Source organism: Bipolaris oryzae (assembly GCF_000523455.1).
Source record: "Bipolaris oryzae ATCC 44560 unplaced genomic scaffold scaffold_244, whole genome shotgun sequence".
Classification (NCBI taxonomy): domain Eukaryota; kingdom Fungi; phylum Ascomycota; class Dothideomycetes; order Pleosporales; family Pleosporaceae; genus Bipolaris; species Bipolaris oryzae.
The window spans coordinates 1-16453 of record NW_006911520.1 but is presented as its reverse complement, the minus strand read 5'-3'; the positions used below and the strand labels follow the sequence as shown (position 1 = coordinate 16453).

Genomic DNA, 16453 nt, shown 5'->3' with positions numbered 1-16453 from the left:
ATTCACAGGTTCCTCGCTACCATTATTACCGACCAAGAATGGCCTTTAATCTTGCTTCTCTACTAATTGCAAGTAGTCTACTCCTTTATGGCGCGCTGTCCAATTCTCGGGGTTCTCCTCAATGCTTGCTGTGCCAAGGTCGCACAACTAGTGGTTCGTCAAACGCGCCAAACATGCTGCAGCCAGGAAAGAGGCCGAATTTTGTCTTCATAATGACGGACGACCAAGATCTACAAATGAATTCGTTAGACTACCAACCCGCAATCCGAAAACACTTTTCTTCCCAGGGAGTCACGTACAACAACCACTTCGTAACAATGTCTATATGTTGTCCTTCACGAGTTTCGTTATGGACGGGCATGGCGGGGCACAACACCAATGTTACAGATGTCTCCCCACCTTTTGGTAAACTGATCTCTTCACTGTTATGATATACCTAACCGTCAATGCAGGTGGCTATTCGAAATTCATAGAGCGGGGATTTAATGATAATTACTTGCCTGTTTGGCTCCAGGAAGCAGGGTACAACACCTACTATACTGGAAAGTTGATGAATTCTCATTCTGTGTCAACTTATAACAACCCATATCCAAACGCTTGGAATGGATCCGATTGTGCGTTCAAGCTCTCTTTCTTATTTTTTTTTTCAATTTTATGCTGAGCCCTCTTAGTCTTGATCGACCCAGGGACATACGTCTACAACAACGCAACAATGCAGCGTAATAGAGAACCCCCAAAGAATTATCCAGGGCAATACAGCACAGACCTTATTACTAATAAATCTATCGAATTCCTCGAAGAGGCAGCAAAATCACATGCGCCATTTTTTCTTGGAGTTATGCCGATCGCTCCTCACTCGGAAACCACCTTTGAAAATGGCAAGGCTGTTTTTAACCCACCAGTGCCTGCGGAGCGATACAAGGACCTCTACCATGGGGTCAAGGTACCACGCACATCGAATTTCAACCCCGAAATGGTAAGCAGTACCGAAATCTATAAGAGCTATTGCTAAAACGTAGATGCAGGCAAGTGGTGCGAGTTACGTGAAAGGATTACCAAAATTAAACGACACCGTTCTTGCATATAACGACGAGTTCTATCGGCTCCGTCTTGCAGCGCTCGCATCGGTTGATGATCTTATCGAGGCAGTGGTGAACAAACTCGAAGCTATGAATGTCTTGGAAAATACATTCATCTTCTACACTGCAGATAATGGCTTCCATATTGGTCAACACCGACTCAGTCCAGGCAAATGCTCCGCATATGAAGAAGATATCAGTGTGCCTATGTTTATTCGTGGACCGGGTCTACCTAAAGGTCTTACTATTGAGCTCCCGACCACTCACACCGATATTGCGCCTACAATACTTAAACTCGCAAAAGTTCCCCTGCGAAAGCAGTTTGATGGGACACCCATGCCTACCAGTGCTGCGGACAATGACGACGCCAAAATTGAGCATGTCAATGTGGAGTTCTGGGGTCCAAGCCTCGGCGAGGGACTTTACAGCGGCAATGCTAAGCTACCGAATAATACGTATAAGAGCTTACGCATTGTATCGCCTGAGTATGACATATCATATACTGTATGGTGCACTAATGAACATGAGCTCTATGACATGAAGGTTAGTCATCCCGTGTCTGTCCCTGGATGCTGTACCTGATTCTGACTGTGACCAGACCGATCTTCACCAGATGCACAATCTATGGGGATCCAATAGCTCAGTTGGGATATTCAAGATTGATGCTTTACAACCGCGACTTGATGCACTCACTATGGTGCTCAAATCATGCAAGGGTGAGGTATGTGTAAAACCGTGGAAAACCTTGCATCCCCAAGGCAATGTGAACACACTGGGAGATGCTATGAACGAGAAGTATGACCACTTTTACTCGGTCCAACCGAAAGTCTCCTTTGATATGTGTGCCCCGGGCTACCTTCTCGAGGTTGAAGGTCCGCAGAAAGCGAATGTATTTAGTAAAGAGTACTCTTACCGAGAAAACACTCATTGGAGCGATTGGGCCTAGAATTAGAGTTTCATTATAATTTGCTTTACGTTGTACGAAACTTAATATCTTCTTTAGTCTGCTCTGCGTCTACTAGTAGTGTTCTGTTCTTATTTCTGAGGAGGTATTTCATAAGCAGCGAAACTACAATGCTCAGTGCTGAAAACGCCGTCATAAGCAACACGGCCATAACATAGCACGGCTTATCTTCAGACGGAAAAAAGCTCGGACTGCAGATGTTGCCGAGCAGAGAGAGTAGATTGATGATTGCTGTTGCGCATGCGCGCTTCTCTGGAGTTTGATTTAGTGCACCTGCAGCACAGGAGTAGACAACAGCATTGGCAGAAAAAGCCCCTGCGCAATGAAGAAAGGAAACGAAACAGCAAGCAGGCTTGTTAAATGTCCCAGCAGATATTGCAAACCCAGTAATAGCTACTAGCATAATTATGCTAATGTGGCAGCCTCACTCGTTGAAGCGATCACTGGAGTAGGCGGCCATAAAAGATACGATGGCGCCGAAAAGATAAGACGCCTTCAGAGGTGGAGTAGTCGTTCCTGAATCAAAGTTCGTAGACTTGATGATACCGGAATGTTCTTCGTGCGATCTTGAAGGTTGCTATGCATGATGCATGCTTACATTGGAAAGAAATTATTAAATCCTTATATGGTATGACTAGTACATAACATGATGACCTTTACATCAAATGAGTATTCAGTCGCTATACTCGAACATGCCTGCAGCCATGGCATCACTTACGAAGATCCACTGCGAATGTCTTTGGCCGCAAGACTCAGTCCATGTCAGACCGACCGGTCAGTCTCTGGAAGTAATACACGATCAAGAGTGATCCGCTGTTGTGCAAGTTCAAACTCGTCATCATTGAGCAGCCATCTTGCTCTTCCCGTCTTAGCATCTGGAAAGTCTGATAGCAAGACAAATACGATAATAACGGCTACAATGCTACTTGTACCCTTTATTATGAACGACCGCTGCCATCCGTGAAGTCCCTACACATCACTTAAACCGTCGAATATACCAGCAGAGATAAGGCCGGAGAAGGCCGTTGCTGATATTAGTCCAGAGTACAGAATAGCAGTGCGTAGAGCAAACCTCTTGCGAGTATACTACCAAGAGAGTAAAGAAATCATATCATATAAGAGAAGTTAATGTCGATATGATTCAAACTTGCAGGTCTCAAAGATTCACGCCATGGGGAACGGGGCCTCTACGGTCCCCGACAAAAAACGGACTGCGATAAGCCCTGAGAACTTTCGAACACCTGCCGATGCTGCTGACATGTAAGACTAGACCACGACACAGAATGTGAGGTAGATGCTGGGTCTGACTCAAATCAGGATCATGTTGGATGGTAGCTGTGCAAGCATGTAGCCAACATTGAGGCTCGATACTGCAACGTTGAACTGATTGCCTACGAGACCAAAGTAGTGCTTAAAATTATCAAGTGGGGCTTGCCTTTGCGTACCTTGAGCCTTTGTTTCACTTTTACGTATACACCATGTAATAGAAGGCTAGCGCTTATATATAAGTGCGATACGACCTGCGTCCCTCTACACCACCACCTGTCGTGCAAGGTAGCAACATAGACTCTGCAGCTATACAGACTATTCCCAACAATGCTAGTAAGATTTCTGATCGGAGGAGAGCCTGCAATACATGCAAACAACAAAAGCTTCACTATGATCTTGCTAGTGACGAAGCGATGGCAATCGCAACATGTGGCCGATGTTCCCGTCTCGGCATCAAATGTAAAATTGACGAGGGTTTTCGAAGAACAGAAAAGCGCAGACGCTTGACCGGTTTAGAAAAGGAGGTTCGAGAGTTGCGTAACAATTGCAGCCTGGTCTACACGCATCTGGTGCGCCTACGATGAGAAATTGGTAGATATTTTCGGCAACACCACTCTCGATCTCGACGAATGACACGTTACCTATGTGCTTTGCCCCCTCATCAGTCACCTATTCAGCATATTTGCCCTCAAGCCCCTCGGTGGAAAGTGCTGAAAGAACAGTTGGACCTGGTTCGCATGTACTAGGTCTCACGACTAGGCCAAGCATTGATGTGTCAACGTCCCGTGAATCCTCCTGGACCGCAGCAGCCCGCCCCAGAGCGCCTGGAAACAAAGTATTGTCATTGGATGAGATTGAAGGTCTTTTCAATATGTAAGCTATGTCGTGCCTTAGTCGCCCGTCAGCGGCAGCGGGACCTAAATGAAACCGTTCTCCATCTACCAATAGCCTTACAACGCATTGTTACCCTTTTATGCCTCTCATTCATGCAGCAAAGTCTCCTCATGAGCAATTTGAGGGTTCTGAGCTTTCATTTTGGACCATTATCTCAGTTGCATCCCGACACTTGGTTTGTCAGCCAACGCTACTACCAAAGCTCACTCGGACCGTCACAGATTTGACATGGAGAACTTTAAGGTCGGTCTCTCAAAATCTACCGACAGTTCAGGCCCTTACTTTACTATTCAACTGACCATTTCCAACGAGTAGTAGTACTTCATACCCTCCTTTTATGTTTCTAGGCCTTATGCTACAGGTTGCAAGGCAAATGGGTCTCTACCGAGCTAATCATACACAAGACGCTACAAAAGGACCAAAAACGCTCAATGATTTGGAATTCACCTAATGGACGCAGACTTGGGCATTTTGTAATGTTGTAGCCCAGAGGTTAGTTGACGCTCCTTGGCTCGCAACACTGTTGTGTGCACATGTACTGAATTGTTATTATGAGCGTGAGTTTTGGCTGTGGTCTGCCGCTTCTTATCCAAACACATGACTGTGGCCTGGCAGCGCCACCAACGCTCAACACTAGCTAATTTCAAAACTCTCCTTTCCCATATGGATCGCACCTTCGTATAAAACACTTTCAGCATCGTGTATCATGATATCTTGGGTCGCCCATGCTTGACATCGATCAAACAGCAGCCTTACGGGAAAGAAGGGGCTATGTATCGCCTTCTCAACGCTGAATTTACTGGATTGGAGTGCGAGGAGAAAGATGCGTCAGGTAAGTCTCTAACTTTGACGTTATACTGTATAGAAACAGAAGATAACAAGCCCCAGGTTTCAAGGATTTGCATCTAGCTGCAGAAAAGCCATATCTACACGCATTTTAATTGTGTTAAAGATACCACCAAAGACTACCATGATCATATCATCCGTCTGTATCTGACAGTATCTTCACTTGTGGATCTGGGCCTTGACTTTGATATTAAGATTATAGGTGGCTTTCTCCACTATTGCCCATTCTCCAGCTAGAAGGTATTCGTATGCGCAGCATTCATCATTCTCAAGATCCCTATCAACGGCTTGTTCAAAACCATACTGGATGTTAACTCTCGGACAAAGCTTCTGGGAGCTTATATTGGCGCATTGCGGAAAATGAGAGTAGTGAACATTGACCTACCTGCGCGACTTGGCGACGTTATCAGCTAATTTTGTGCAGCGCCTGATCCGTCGGTTGTCGGCGGAGTCACTGTAAGCGACCTCCGATTGAAACAAATGCAAAGTAAAACGAGCATGAGCGTGGTTTACGATTGACTTTGGACTTGGAGAAAAGTTCTTCAAACAGAAGATAATGAAGCTGGTGAATGCAATGACTCAGACACAAGAGACAAGTCCTATAACTGTTAATATATGAGAAAGTCTTACTAACACACTAGATATAGGTCCCGTACACACCTTATGGTGGACCCAGGACTCTGGTTTGTTTGAATTCTCGTCAAATTTTGGTGATTTCCTTGGGATTGACACGATACGCTAGAGGATGATCATGGTCAATAGTCCAGAAAATCAGGAACGGCGTAGTAGCAAGTTCGGTGGAAAGAGAATAGCGAGGTATAGCAACTTACATCGTAGCTTTGTTAGTATTGGATTTCACGATCGCTCTAGCAGGGACTACATATACAAAGAAAATTTCTCTCGGAGAGTAATTAACGAGAGGTGGAATGAAAGCTGTAGTTGGTTAGCAATTGTCGTGATATGTTTACTTTGGCTTCTGATTTTTGTCGAAGCTACCCTGCGGACTCACGATAAGGACTCACTAGCCTCGGCTTTTCTAGCTTGGTGATAGAAAATTATTAAAGCATTATTGATGCGTTTAAGACTCGAGTGGAGTTAGACCAGACGCGAACAGGCAGGTAGAGTCCTGATGGGAGACTGCTTCCCCACAATTGTGGGGTTGGAACTAGTATGTACCGGTGACTGGCTACCCCTAAGTAGAAAACTCCTAGCAGATCATTCGAAAATCGCAACAATCCTAGCACAAAAGTTGCCAAGATGTGGAGCGTGGGGCGACCGGCTAAGAACGCGTAATATAGAATAGACTAGCAAGGCAGAGGTCAAACAAGGCTGGGGAATTACTATTTAAGAATGGCGCATCTCTGGTTCAATTTATTTGATTTTGCTACGAAATTTCTTTCTTTGATGATAAAAAGACGTTTCAACATGCAGTGGAACAGCCTGTTTAGCTATGGTGTTCTGTTCGGAGCGACGCAGGCTCTTGACTGCTCGCCATCCAGCATCCAGTCTGTGCTCTCTGCGAATGCTAGCGTAAATTGGGCATATCCACTCCAGGAAAATTCAACCCTACAGGTGCCCCCGGGTGACACTAGTTATCCAACAAACCCAGTTGGACTTCCAGCTCTCTGTGCTGTTTCTGTACAAGTGCAGTCGATCGGTAATACTACTTATGGGTTTGGACTATTCCTACCAGAGTCATGGAATGATCGATTTTTAGCAATTGGTAATGGAGGGTTTGGGGGAGGTATCAATTGGGAAGATATGGTGGGACTGGAGTTTCTATGTATAAGAACACTTTTGCTAACCATTGCACAGGGACCTGGCAGTCGTTATGGGTTTGCGACCATGTCAACAGACACTGGCCATAATTCATCCTCGGGAGACGGATCCTGGGCATACCAACAACCAGAAAAGATTGAGAATTGGGGACATCTTGCTATGCACGGGTCGGTAGTGACAGCTAAGTTGATTGTCTCTGCCTATTACTCAAAAGAAATCTCGTACAATTACTATGCCGGCTGCTCAACTGGAGGCCGACAGGGTCTCAAAGAAGCTGAGCAATACCCTGAGGACTTTGACGGTATTATCGCAGGTGCCCCTGCTTGGTGGACAACCCACCTGCAACCGTGGACGATCAAATTGGCGATGTACAATTTGCCAACCACAGCTGATTATCACATACCGCCTTCTAAGTTCACTGCTATCGGTGAAGAGGTGATGAAGCAGTGCGATGTCCAAGATGGCGTCAAAGATACTATCATCTCAGACCCGCAAGGTTGCAATTTCCGTCCAGAAGAGCTCTTATGTGGTCAGAACATCAAAAACACTAGTGCCACCGGTTGTCTTACTGCCCCTCAACTGTCAACCTTGACAAAGATATACTCGGACTCTTGGAGTGAGAATCAAACGTTTACCTTCCCGCATCTCTACTACGGAAGCGAACCTCAATGGGCACTCCTTTCTAGCGACCTACCAAATCCACTCGGCACCGACTACGTCCGCTACTTTCTGAATTTTGGCGCAGATTGGTCGCCGTACGACTACAACGAAAGTATCCAGCGTCTCGCCGATGCCAAAAATCCTGGAAACGCAACTGTCAAGTTTGATCTCTCAGCTTTCCATGCCAGGGGCGGCAAGATCCTGGCATATCACGGCATGAGTGACGGCCTGATACCCACAGGTTCAGCAACATACTTCTACAACCAAGTAGTTCGTGAACTCAAGCCACGTGGGCTTGAGGTTGATGACTTCTTCCGCTTCTTCCTTGTGCCGGGTATGGGCCATTGCTCAGGCACCTTCCCCACAGTTAATGCGCCGTGGTACTTTGCAGGCGCCAACCAAGCTGCAGCGTTGGGTCCTACAGTATACAGTGTACCTGGATTCGAGGATGCTGATCACGACGCTATGCTCGCAATGATGAGGTGGGTTGAGGAGGGCAAGGGGCCGGATTTTGTCATTGGCACAAAGTATGTGAACGAGGCTACCCAGACAGGGATAATGAGGCAGCGTCCGTTGTGCATGTATCCAAAGCAGGCTAAATACGATGGAAGCGGAGATGTAGATGCGGCAAGTAGTTGGAGTTGCAAATTATTGTATGAGTAAAACTTACTAGCTATGGACCTCTGATCAAACTCTAAATTCCTGGTTAAATACCTTATGTAAAGATATAGATGTACATCTATAACTTTGAAAATAACAGTCAGAGTTCTTACGAAGAAGCGATATGTTTCGTACTGACTGATGGTGCAAGGAAGGCGCTAATAGCGACGAAGAGAAGGATGTACCTCTGATAAAGGATGCAGGGTAATAAAATAATGCTTAATTATATGAGAATAAAAATACACCAATTGGTCGGATCCAGTTACTCCATTGCACATCTCCCTATATTACAGCATGCATGGTTGTAACTCTTAGTCTGCCTCTTCGTTTCAGAGCGTCTAGTTTTAGATATCCAATCGTGTGATTTAGGATCTAGCTGTCATTATTTCAAGCATAAGTACTGTCACCACTAATGATAGTTGAAGAGAACTTGAGCTTGAGCATACGTTTATCATCTCTGACGACCCAGGCCTGGGGCTGAGAAAAAGTATGATACGCGAACAAAGCAAAGAGCGACGATTACACTATAACGCAGGCCACTAATTCTGGCAGGGTTCTTGCATATCCTACCGCTGCCGATGATTAGGAATATAGTTGCGAAATCTGATGGATTTGAGACATGGATCCGGACTAACACCAATGGAGATATACCTCCAATCTGCCACAGAAATAAGGTATAGCTGATGCTACGTGATATACAAAGGCTTGTTATTGTGAGTCTTCCATAGTTGTTGAGATAGATACTATTCGAGCCGATAGCTTCCCGTGCGAGATTCACGAAGACCACTTACTCATCAATAGGGTTTATAGCTTTAGCATTACTTGACCTTTTTCTATCTATTTGCTATGTAGCGTATTAAATCAATTATCTTAGAAAAGAATAGTAGACCACACCCTAACCTACCGTAATTAGGTATTAACAAATATAACCTTATAGTTAAAGTATAATATATTAGTAATACTACTAAAAACCTCTTAATAGGTATATACTTATTAGATATAATAGCTAAAATATAGTTGTAATAAAGGTAGTAGAATAGGAAGCTATAGTTATAATAAGATAGTAGTATTATAAACTATAGTTATAATGAAGACTTATAGTATAGTAAAGCTCTTCTATAGCTATAAGTTGACTATATTATTCGTCTATCTCTCCTATCTTATCACTGCTGCGCATTTAATAAAACTTAAGCCTGAACTTGACTCTTATTGCTACCATGTCGAGCTTTATATCATGGCCGTTATCGCTCATATTTTCTGGGGCCTTAGCATAACCTATGTAGCTTTCAGTTTTCTTGCACATGGCTTTGATACATGACTTACTTTACAATTTGATAGAAGATTTTCAGGACGTCTGCTGTCGTCATTGCACTATGTTAAGTCCAATTTATATCCATCGAATGTATCTTACGGCCAGCTTCCTATTTTTCAAATTCCAGGGAAAGAATTTAGATGCTAAAAAAGACATCTCCAAGCGAAACCGGAAGTTCGCATAGCAAAAAAAAGTTCCATAGCGAAGATTGTGATTATTTAGGCCGCAGCTCAGGACATGTTTGCCATCCTTGGCACAATCAAACGGAAACCTTTAGTAAAGGACATCGTTCCAAGTGGCGTTGGACTGACGGTCAATGGGATGAAAGAAGTGCGCAAAGTAGTTAGCTCATCGAAACTGTAGGGATACCGATATGATGAGAAGGCACTAGTGAACGCTGACAATTAGATTGACACGAAACCTCTAAATCTTCGTTTTCTACTTCCTACTACATCGACACCAGGATTTAGGAGTGAGAGAATAAATCCTTTTTCGCTAAGCTGATAACATTCTCCTAGACAAAAACACGACGACAAATGAGAATTGTGCAAGCACAGAGAAAATTCGATACTCAGGTTTCCGTACTATCTACTCCTAAAAATGCCTCATTCACAATGACTGGTTGCTCCAACAAAATCTCCAGGGAGACCCTATTGACTTGAATCCTTATATCCCATGTTTCGCCAGTCATTTACTGGTTTTGGAAAGACAATCACGACACAAATTAAGCTATTTCATGGACAATAACTAGAAAGATGTTATCGTATGCATCGTACTCGAGAATTCTCTAGATACTGCGTGTTGCTTCCGTAACTGATAAATGCCACCCTCCTTCGGCTGGATTCGGATCAAAGGACGACTGATTGCTACTATTTTTGGGTTGGATTGAGAGAAATAGCTCACCAGGCCATTTTGGTGGTAGATGCGAGAGAGCATGCTTGAATGAGTGTCGATTGATTTCTCTAGGCAAGGGTACGTATTCAGTTGGCCAAAAATTACCGCCGTGGTGTGCGATATCCCCATCCATGAACATAAAGGTCGGGGGATCAATGGTAGTCCTTGCAAGAGCCGAAATATGTCCAATTGCATGACCAGGCATATCCAACAAATAAAAACCTCCATCTCTGTAAAACTTGATTGGGTCAAATTTTCCAATTTTCAGCCCTTGACCTTCTTTCTCAAAGTTAATCTCATTGAGCAAACGCCCTTTCCATGCTCTCTCATCTACTCGAGACTCCCGAACAGTAGGGAAACGTGGGTAAATGATGGGACTTAAAACCTAGTCCAATAATGATATCTGTCGACTGGGGAGATGTGTTAGGGTGCCGACTTGGTCGAAATGCTAGTGAGACCTAAAGGTGCCTCCTACACTGGTTGAATTCTGTTCGTTCTCGCGTAACATAGTTGTGTCATCTTTTTCCACTTCCATGATGCAACCCAACTGTTTGGCTCCTTCCATAAAGGTAGCTGAGCCGTTTTCCTGGGCCGTTTTCCTAGTCTGTGCGAACACCGAGGTCGAAGAGGAAAGTGGCATATCTGTGTGTGCTAGTAGAGTGTTTGATTAGAAAGGCGAAACTACCGTAACTCATGTCTTTAGTAATAGAAATCACAGGATCTATAACCGCGGTACCTGGATATTTGCTTATCCGGCTTATTGTGTCGATTATGGCCACTTTGACTATGCTCTTCGACTCCTGAATGTAGAGTTCTGGAGGGCTGCGCACATACTCTCTCTTCAAGCTGATCGCAAGTTGATCTATAGAATGAGATTATAATTATTAGCGTCTATGTTGCTCTAAATCACGCATATATGCTTAATTCTACGCATAATAGTATTTAGAAAACGGAGTCTAATTTCACGACACCGAGAAGCTATAAGAGATACAGACACTAGAAAAGACTAATAAACTCGGAGATGTTATCTCCGATGGGTGTACACGTAAATGCGGTAGATTATGAAAAAGGTTAAGTGGGGGGACAACTGACACCCACGCATATTCGACGGTTCCAGTAGACCCTACGCATTATTCCAGGCTCAACGCGTTTTATGTCTTATCCGCAAGATTCTTCAGCAGACTGATTCCTGCTGTGCACGCTGGTATTCAGTCCCCGCTCTCACCGTCAACACTTCTATGAAAGCTGATTTGATGAAAGTGTCGTCTTTGCTAAGCGTTTCCAGATTGCGCATTGCTTGCGCGCTGTCATGGGTTTCAGCACCTTCTTTCTTCACTCCCTTGATTCATTCTCTATTCTCCCTTCCTCCTACCCAACCCACCACAAATGATTCAAGACACTATTTTCCAGCACCTCCTTCGATATCACACCCCCAAACTTATAACAATTCACCGCCGCGACTAACTTCTCCTTGGGCACCTCACAGTGGGGAAAATCTAACCCTCCAAACCCCTCATGCTGCCGCACAAACTCACAGGCTTGGATTGGCGTTACTTCATCGTCTGCTAGGGGATCTATGCAGACAGCTGCAGTAGTTGCGAGAGGCTAGCGCAGGGGACGCGCCAGGCGCTATAAAAGTGGAGGCGCTGGCCGGTAGGGGAAGGGTGAGGACGTGACCGGTAGATATTATTGGGACAATGCCTGGATCTGCGAAATATGAATGGAAGTGCTGTAAGGATGAAGAAGGAATTAACGTCGATGTGTGAGAGATAGGGGGTTTCGAAGGTTAGGACAAAGTCTATGCCTAGGGCTCTCAGGTCCAGCGTGCTGAGTTTGGCAGTTGGTGTTGAAGTGGAATTAACTGGGGAGCCGAGGTACGAAGGTAGAGAGCCTAAGGATAGATTTCAGGTTAATTAGGAGAAATTGATGGCTGAGGAGGGTGATTTAAGTCTAGGTAAGGCTTATAGTTGCTAGATGTAGATTTATTGTCGACGGTTGTTTCAATTGGCGCTGGGGTCTTCTTGTGCTATGGATAGTGTGTGAGCGCCGTCAATTGCTGCCTCTGAGAAAGAGGTTGAGTAATTATCTAGACTATTGGAAGATAGATGGGCGATGTCATTGAGGCGTCCGGGTGGAGTTTCCGCTGGTACTGGAATGCCTTGCTGTGTCAAGAGCCTCTCTAGCACGTTGTTCTCAGCACATAGCGTCCTAACTTCCGATTCTAAGCGTGCTTTATTAGCACGAAGTCGTACGACTTCGGTTTCTAGTGACGCGACGTATGCTTCATTTCGTTCGCGGTGGGTCGTAAAGTCACGTTAGGTTTGGAGGACACGCAAAAAGGATACTACACTTGATGGTATTACTAGCAAACGTGCCCTCAGTGTGACATGGTAGGAAGAAGAGTGGAGAAGTCTATGTGAGATACTTTTGTGCTCCGCGAACCTGCTCTCTTCGTCGCTGTGTTTCTGCTAAGTCTGCCTCACGCATGAGACTACCAAGCCTTGTAGCACCTATCATCTTCCTCTGTGATAAATTTGAAAACTTTCTGATTCCACATATCATCTACAGAAGACGATTTATCGCCCTTGAAAGGTTTAGATGTGAATTTCCTCATCTGCCACTGCCTGGGCAGTCAGTCACCTAACAAGAAAAGGAGAGACTAAAAGAGAGCGAAAAAAAGACCACAAAGCCTATAAGCGGCCTCCTAGCCTCGTAAAGTTGCGACTAATGCGCCGAGTCCTCGATATAGACGTATTTGAGCATGTACGTGTGTAGCTGAGCTCACTTCGGCGAACGATGTTTGGACGCGTGCTTAGCTAGTACTAGTACCTAGTACTATCGCTTCGCCACCGTCACCACTGCCATGCACAGCGCACCTGTCTCCCCGTAATAAATCTGCAAACCTCAAGCTCCTTGCTGCGAATTGCTGTTGGTCGGAAGAAACCTCAGAGGCTGCAAATGCGACCGTCAAATTGGGTGTGGGTCTACATGTATGCGCGTGAGGGCACACCCCCGATAGGCCCCAGCTCCCCACCGGCCGGTTTGACAGAAGGCCTCCATGATTTCTGCCTAATTCGCTCGATGCACCTATGAGAACTTTTTAATCTAGCAACTAGCTGTGAGCGGAATTCCCCGTTTGATCAATTGTACTTAAACTGTCCACCGACGGATTAGTAGTCGGGTGACCTCTGGCGAATCCTCGCTGTCGCATGTTTTTGTGTTTTTGTTTGGCCAGGTCGAGGGATGCGCAAAGGGGGCGGGGGCATGGGGATAGGGTGACAAGGCGCAGGGAGAGTCCGAATGCAGAGCGGGCTTGTTTCCCGCCTGACCGTAACAAGTGATTTTGCTTGAAGAATCAAGTTACCTTTTTGAGCAAACATCGACGCGTAGCCCCCAGCACTTTTGAGACACGGTCGCAGCCTCAGAATAGGCTGGCGGTCTTATCCTGACGCCTGCGATGTATACTATCTATGGTAAGTACAAAACCCTTTTACTTGCGAGACGGACCCTATACCAAATTTGAAAATCTTGATAGATTCATCTGAGAGAGAACTGGTGGGTAACATCGAGTGGATCAGATGCGCAGTGACTTGTTGAGGCAGAATGGAGCTGTGTATAAAGAGGGGTGGAAAGCCGAGATTCGTTCCACACTTACAACCCTGGTCTTAACATCAAGAAACTCTTCGTCTTCCTTGATATCCTTTCAAGTTCTACAATTGATTCTGTGGTAGTTTTTTCGTTCAACACACAACCCCCCCTCCCAAAGTGGACACAATATATACTACTGCTCTTCTTTCTTTGCTCCCCCAACTGGCAGTGACGGCTCCGCATCAACAATATGGTCCCGGTATTAAGCAGGAAAAGCAACAGGAGGGAATGAGCTATATACCCCAAGGATTCAATAAGGCCGTAAAGGTCGGGAAGGTAGTCCGTCTAATCACCAACGGGGCTGAAAACGCGGTCATTGCACTGCTCATCAGAACCGACGGCAAGCCATCTGCGGATAAAGTGGCAAAGAAATATCAGTAGGGTCCAACATCGCCCCGACATATACTGTCCGGGTCAGCCTGCCGAGACTGACAGTGTCTCGCCATAATTCAGCTCCGTCCGGGAAGTGAGCTCTCCAATAGTAGACTTAGCTCCCTGCTGGATACAAATCCTCCACTGCTCGCTCCGCCCAAAGAAAATCTCGATTCACTAGTCCACCGCCGTCCTTTGCTTATGCGGGGGACCCTTCCATTGCTCTACTGGAGGCTGTCACTCAGTTCTTTATTGTTGGATATGGTGCCACAGGTGATAGGGGTCATATTATAGTCGACTATGTCATCATAATCGGGAAGAAAGAGGGGGGGGGGCAGGTTGATGAGGGTGTTGCAGTCTAGCAGTGAGGATGACATCACGGACGCTAGAACGCGGTCTTGGTGGCCAAACAGCGGTTAGGGCCCGACGAACAGGGTCAGACCGGAGTTCCAGGGGTCAGTTAAGGGAGTGCTTAAGCGAAGCCTGGATCTCAACGAGGACGGGGTGTGACGGCAACAACAGCACAATCAGGAAGGAGAGCAGCTAAAGCAAGTGGACGATATGAAGGAGTTCAAGAGGATACATTTTCCATTACCTTCTGACCTGAACGCTTTTGGCCTGGAACCTCGCCATCCCCGTCAAAGAGATCAACCTTCTTTATTGCGTGTAATAAAATCGGGCCGTACAGAAAGAGGCCGAAATCATAGAAAGTTGGTGGGTAAGCATAGAGCCGTAGCTTATTCTCTCGTAAATAGAGTTGAAGAGTATCTTAAGCCTATTTTATAGCCCTTGTAATGGAACTCTTAGAGATTTTAGCTTTTATTTATGACCTTATAATGGAACCTTAAAGTGTTGAGATATTGATACTTTACATTATAATATGGATTACGAGAGGAGATAATCGACTGTATTACCTTAGGTGTTGTCTGAATAATTATATATTGTACCATCTCTGCACTCTAGTTTCACTCTTCTCAGCTTTACAATTCTATCGACCTTTTTCAACTAGATTGTTACCGGAACTCGCCTCCTATCTTCTACTATTAGAAGACATCAACTTCTAGTCTGTCTATCTCCATAGTTGTAAGGTCTCCGTCCACTTCTACTATCGTTTACTAATATATATAGAAACCTACTTATTATCCTTACGCTTTCTATAGCAATGTGTTTAGCGCTACTTCTTATCTTTGCTAGCGTCTTCGCAAGATATTCTGGCCAGCAAATCTTGGGAAATACCCTAGAAGTCGAATTAACTATTGAATTTCTTCAATATTCAGCCGTCGCCGCTACGGCTAAGATTACGATCCAGGGTCGTGTTACTGCGCACCCAGTAGAAGCTGGAACGGGCTTTGACGCAGCATTAAATGGGGGGGGGGTCGCTTAGTGTCAGATCAGCAAGTCCACAGGCACTGGGAAGTGGAAAGGTTAGCGGTTCATTGAACATTGCTCCTACTAAAAATTGCGATCAAGGCGTCGCTGGACTTGTAAATGTTGAACTAAAAGCTTTACGTCTAAACGACAACATAGTAAGTCCTACCGTGTCCGTGCACCTGGCGCACATGTTCAGCTGGCGCACACCCCGCACCAGAACACCAAACTGGCCTCAAACTTCAACACGCCATAACTCCACCAATATGGATCCAATTGCTTCAGCTGTTAAAGAATTTGAATCGTAAGAACCAGGAGAACAACTCTTATATAGTAGAGTTACTGCTAAGTAGGGGGTATTACGAACTATAGTTAGCTAAAGGCACTAAGGCATCTTATTAACACGTAAGACTAAATATAAGTATCTAAAAGCTCTTAATACTACGTAATAATAATAGCTTATAGAGTATATTAAAAGCCTTAGTAAGTAAGGCCTAGCTACTATAAAGGATATAATATAGAATTTTAGTAGTAAGATAGCTAGAAGACATTGCACCAACTTCGAGTTTTTCAGAATAGGTGTAATTTTAGCTCATTATATACAAATCCATCCCAAGAAATCGATTGCAACTAGTGCTAAGTCGTGCAGCCCACGCGCTATAGAGCTAGAAGCTGGTAAAGTAGCTAATTTGAACACGTCTCACTCAC

At 45.0% G+C, this 16453-nt stretch overlaps 3 protein-coding genes across 3 annotated transcripts; 2 read left to right on the top strand and 1 right to left on the bottom strand.

Annotated features, from left to right (window-relative positions):
- Window positions 1-173: 173 nt before the first annotated feature.
- COCMIDRAFT_108726 (uncharacterized protein) lies at window positions 174-2025 on the top strand (the record flags this gene model as incomplete). Its single annotated transcript, XM_007694812.1, has 5 exons — window positions 174-405; window positions 453-614; window positions 672-976; window positions 1026-1622; window positions 1678-2025. The coding sequence occupies 5 exons, from the start codon at window positions 174-176 to the stop codon at window positions 2023-2025; spliced, it is 1644 nt and encodes a 547-aa protein (XP_007693002.1).
- Window positions 2026-6477: 4452 nt separating this feature from the next.
- Window positions 6478-8154, top strand: COCMIDRAFT_108716 (uncharacterized protein; the record flags this gene model as incomplete). Its single annotated transcript, XM_007694811.1, has 2 exons — window positions 6478-6816; window positions 6868-8154. 2 exons carry the CDS (start codon window positions 6478-6480, stop codon window positions 8152-8154), a joined length of 1626 nt encoding a protein of 541 aa, XP_007693001.1.
- Window positions 8155-10187: 2033 nt separating this feature from the next.
- On the bottom strand, window positions 10188-11874 carry COCMIDRAFT_41198 (uncharacterized protein; the record flags this gene model as incomplete). The annotated part of the gene is made up of 5 exons (XM_007694810.1): window positions 10188-10210; window positions 10463-10734; window positions 10816-10930; window positions 10974-11093; window positions 11859-11874. The coding sequence occupies 5 exons, from the start codon at window positions 11872-11874 to the stop codon at window positions 10188-10190; spliced, it is 546 nt and encodes a 181-aa protein (XP_007693000.1).
- Window positions 11875-16453: the final 4579 nt, after the last annotated feature.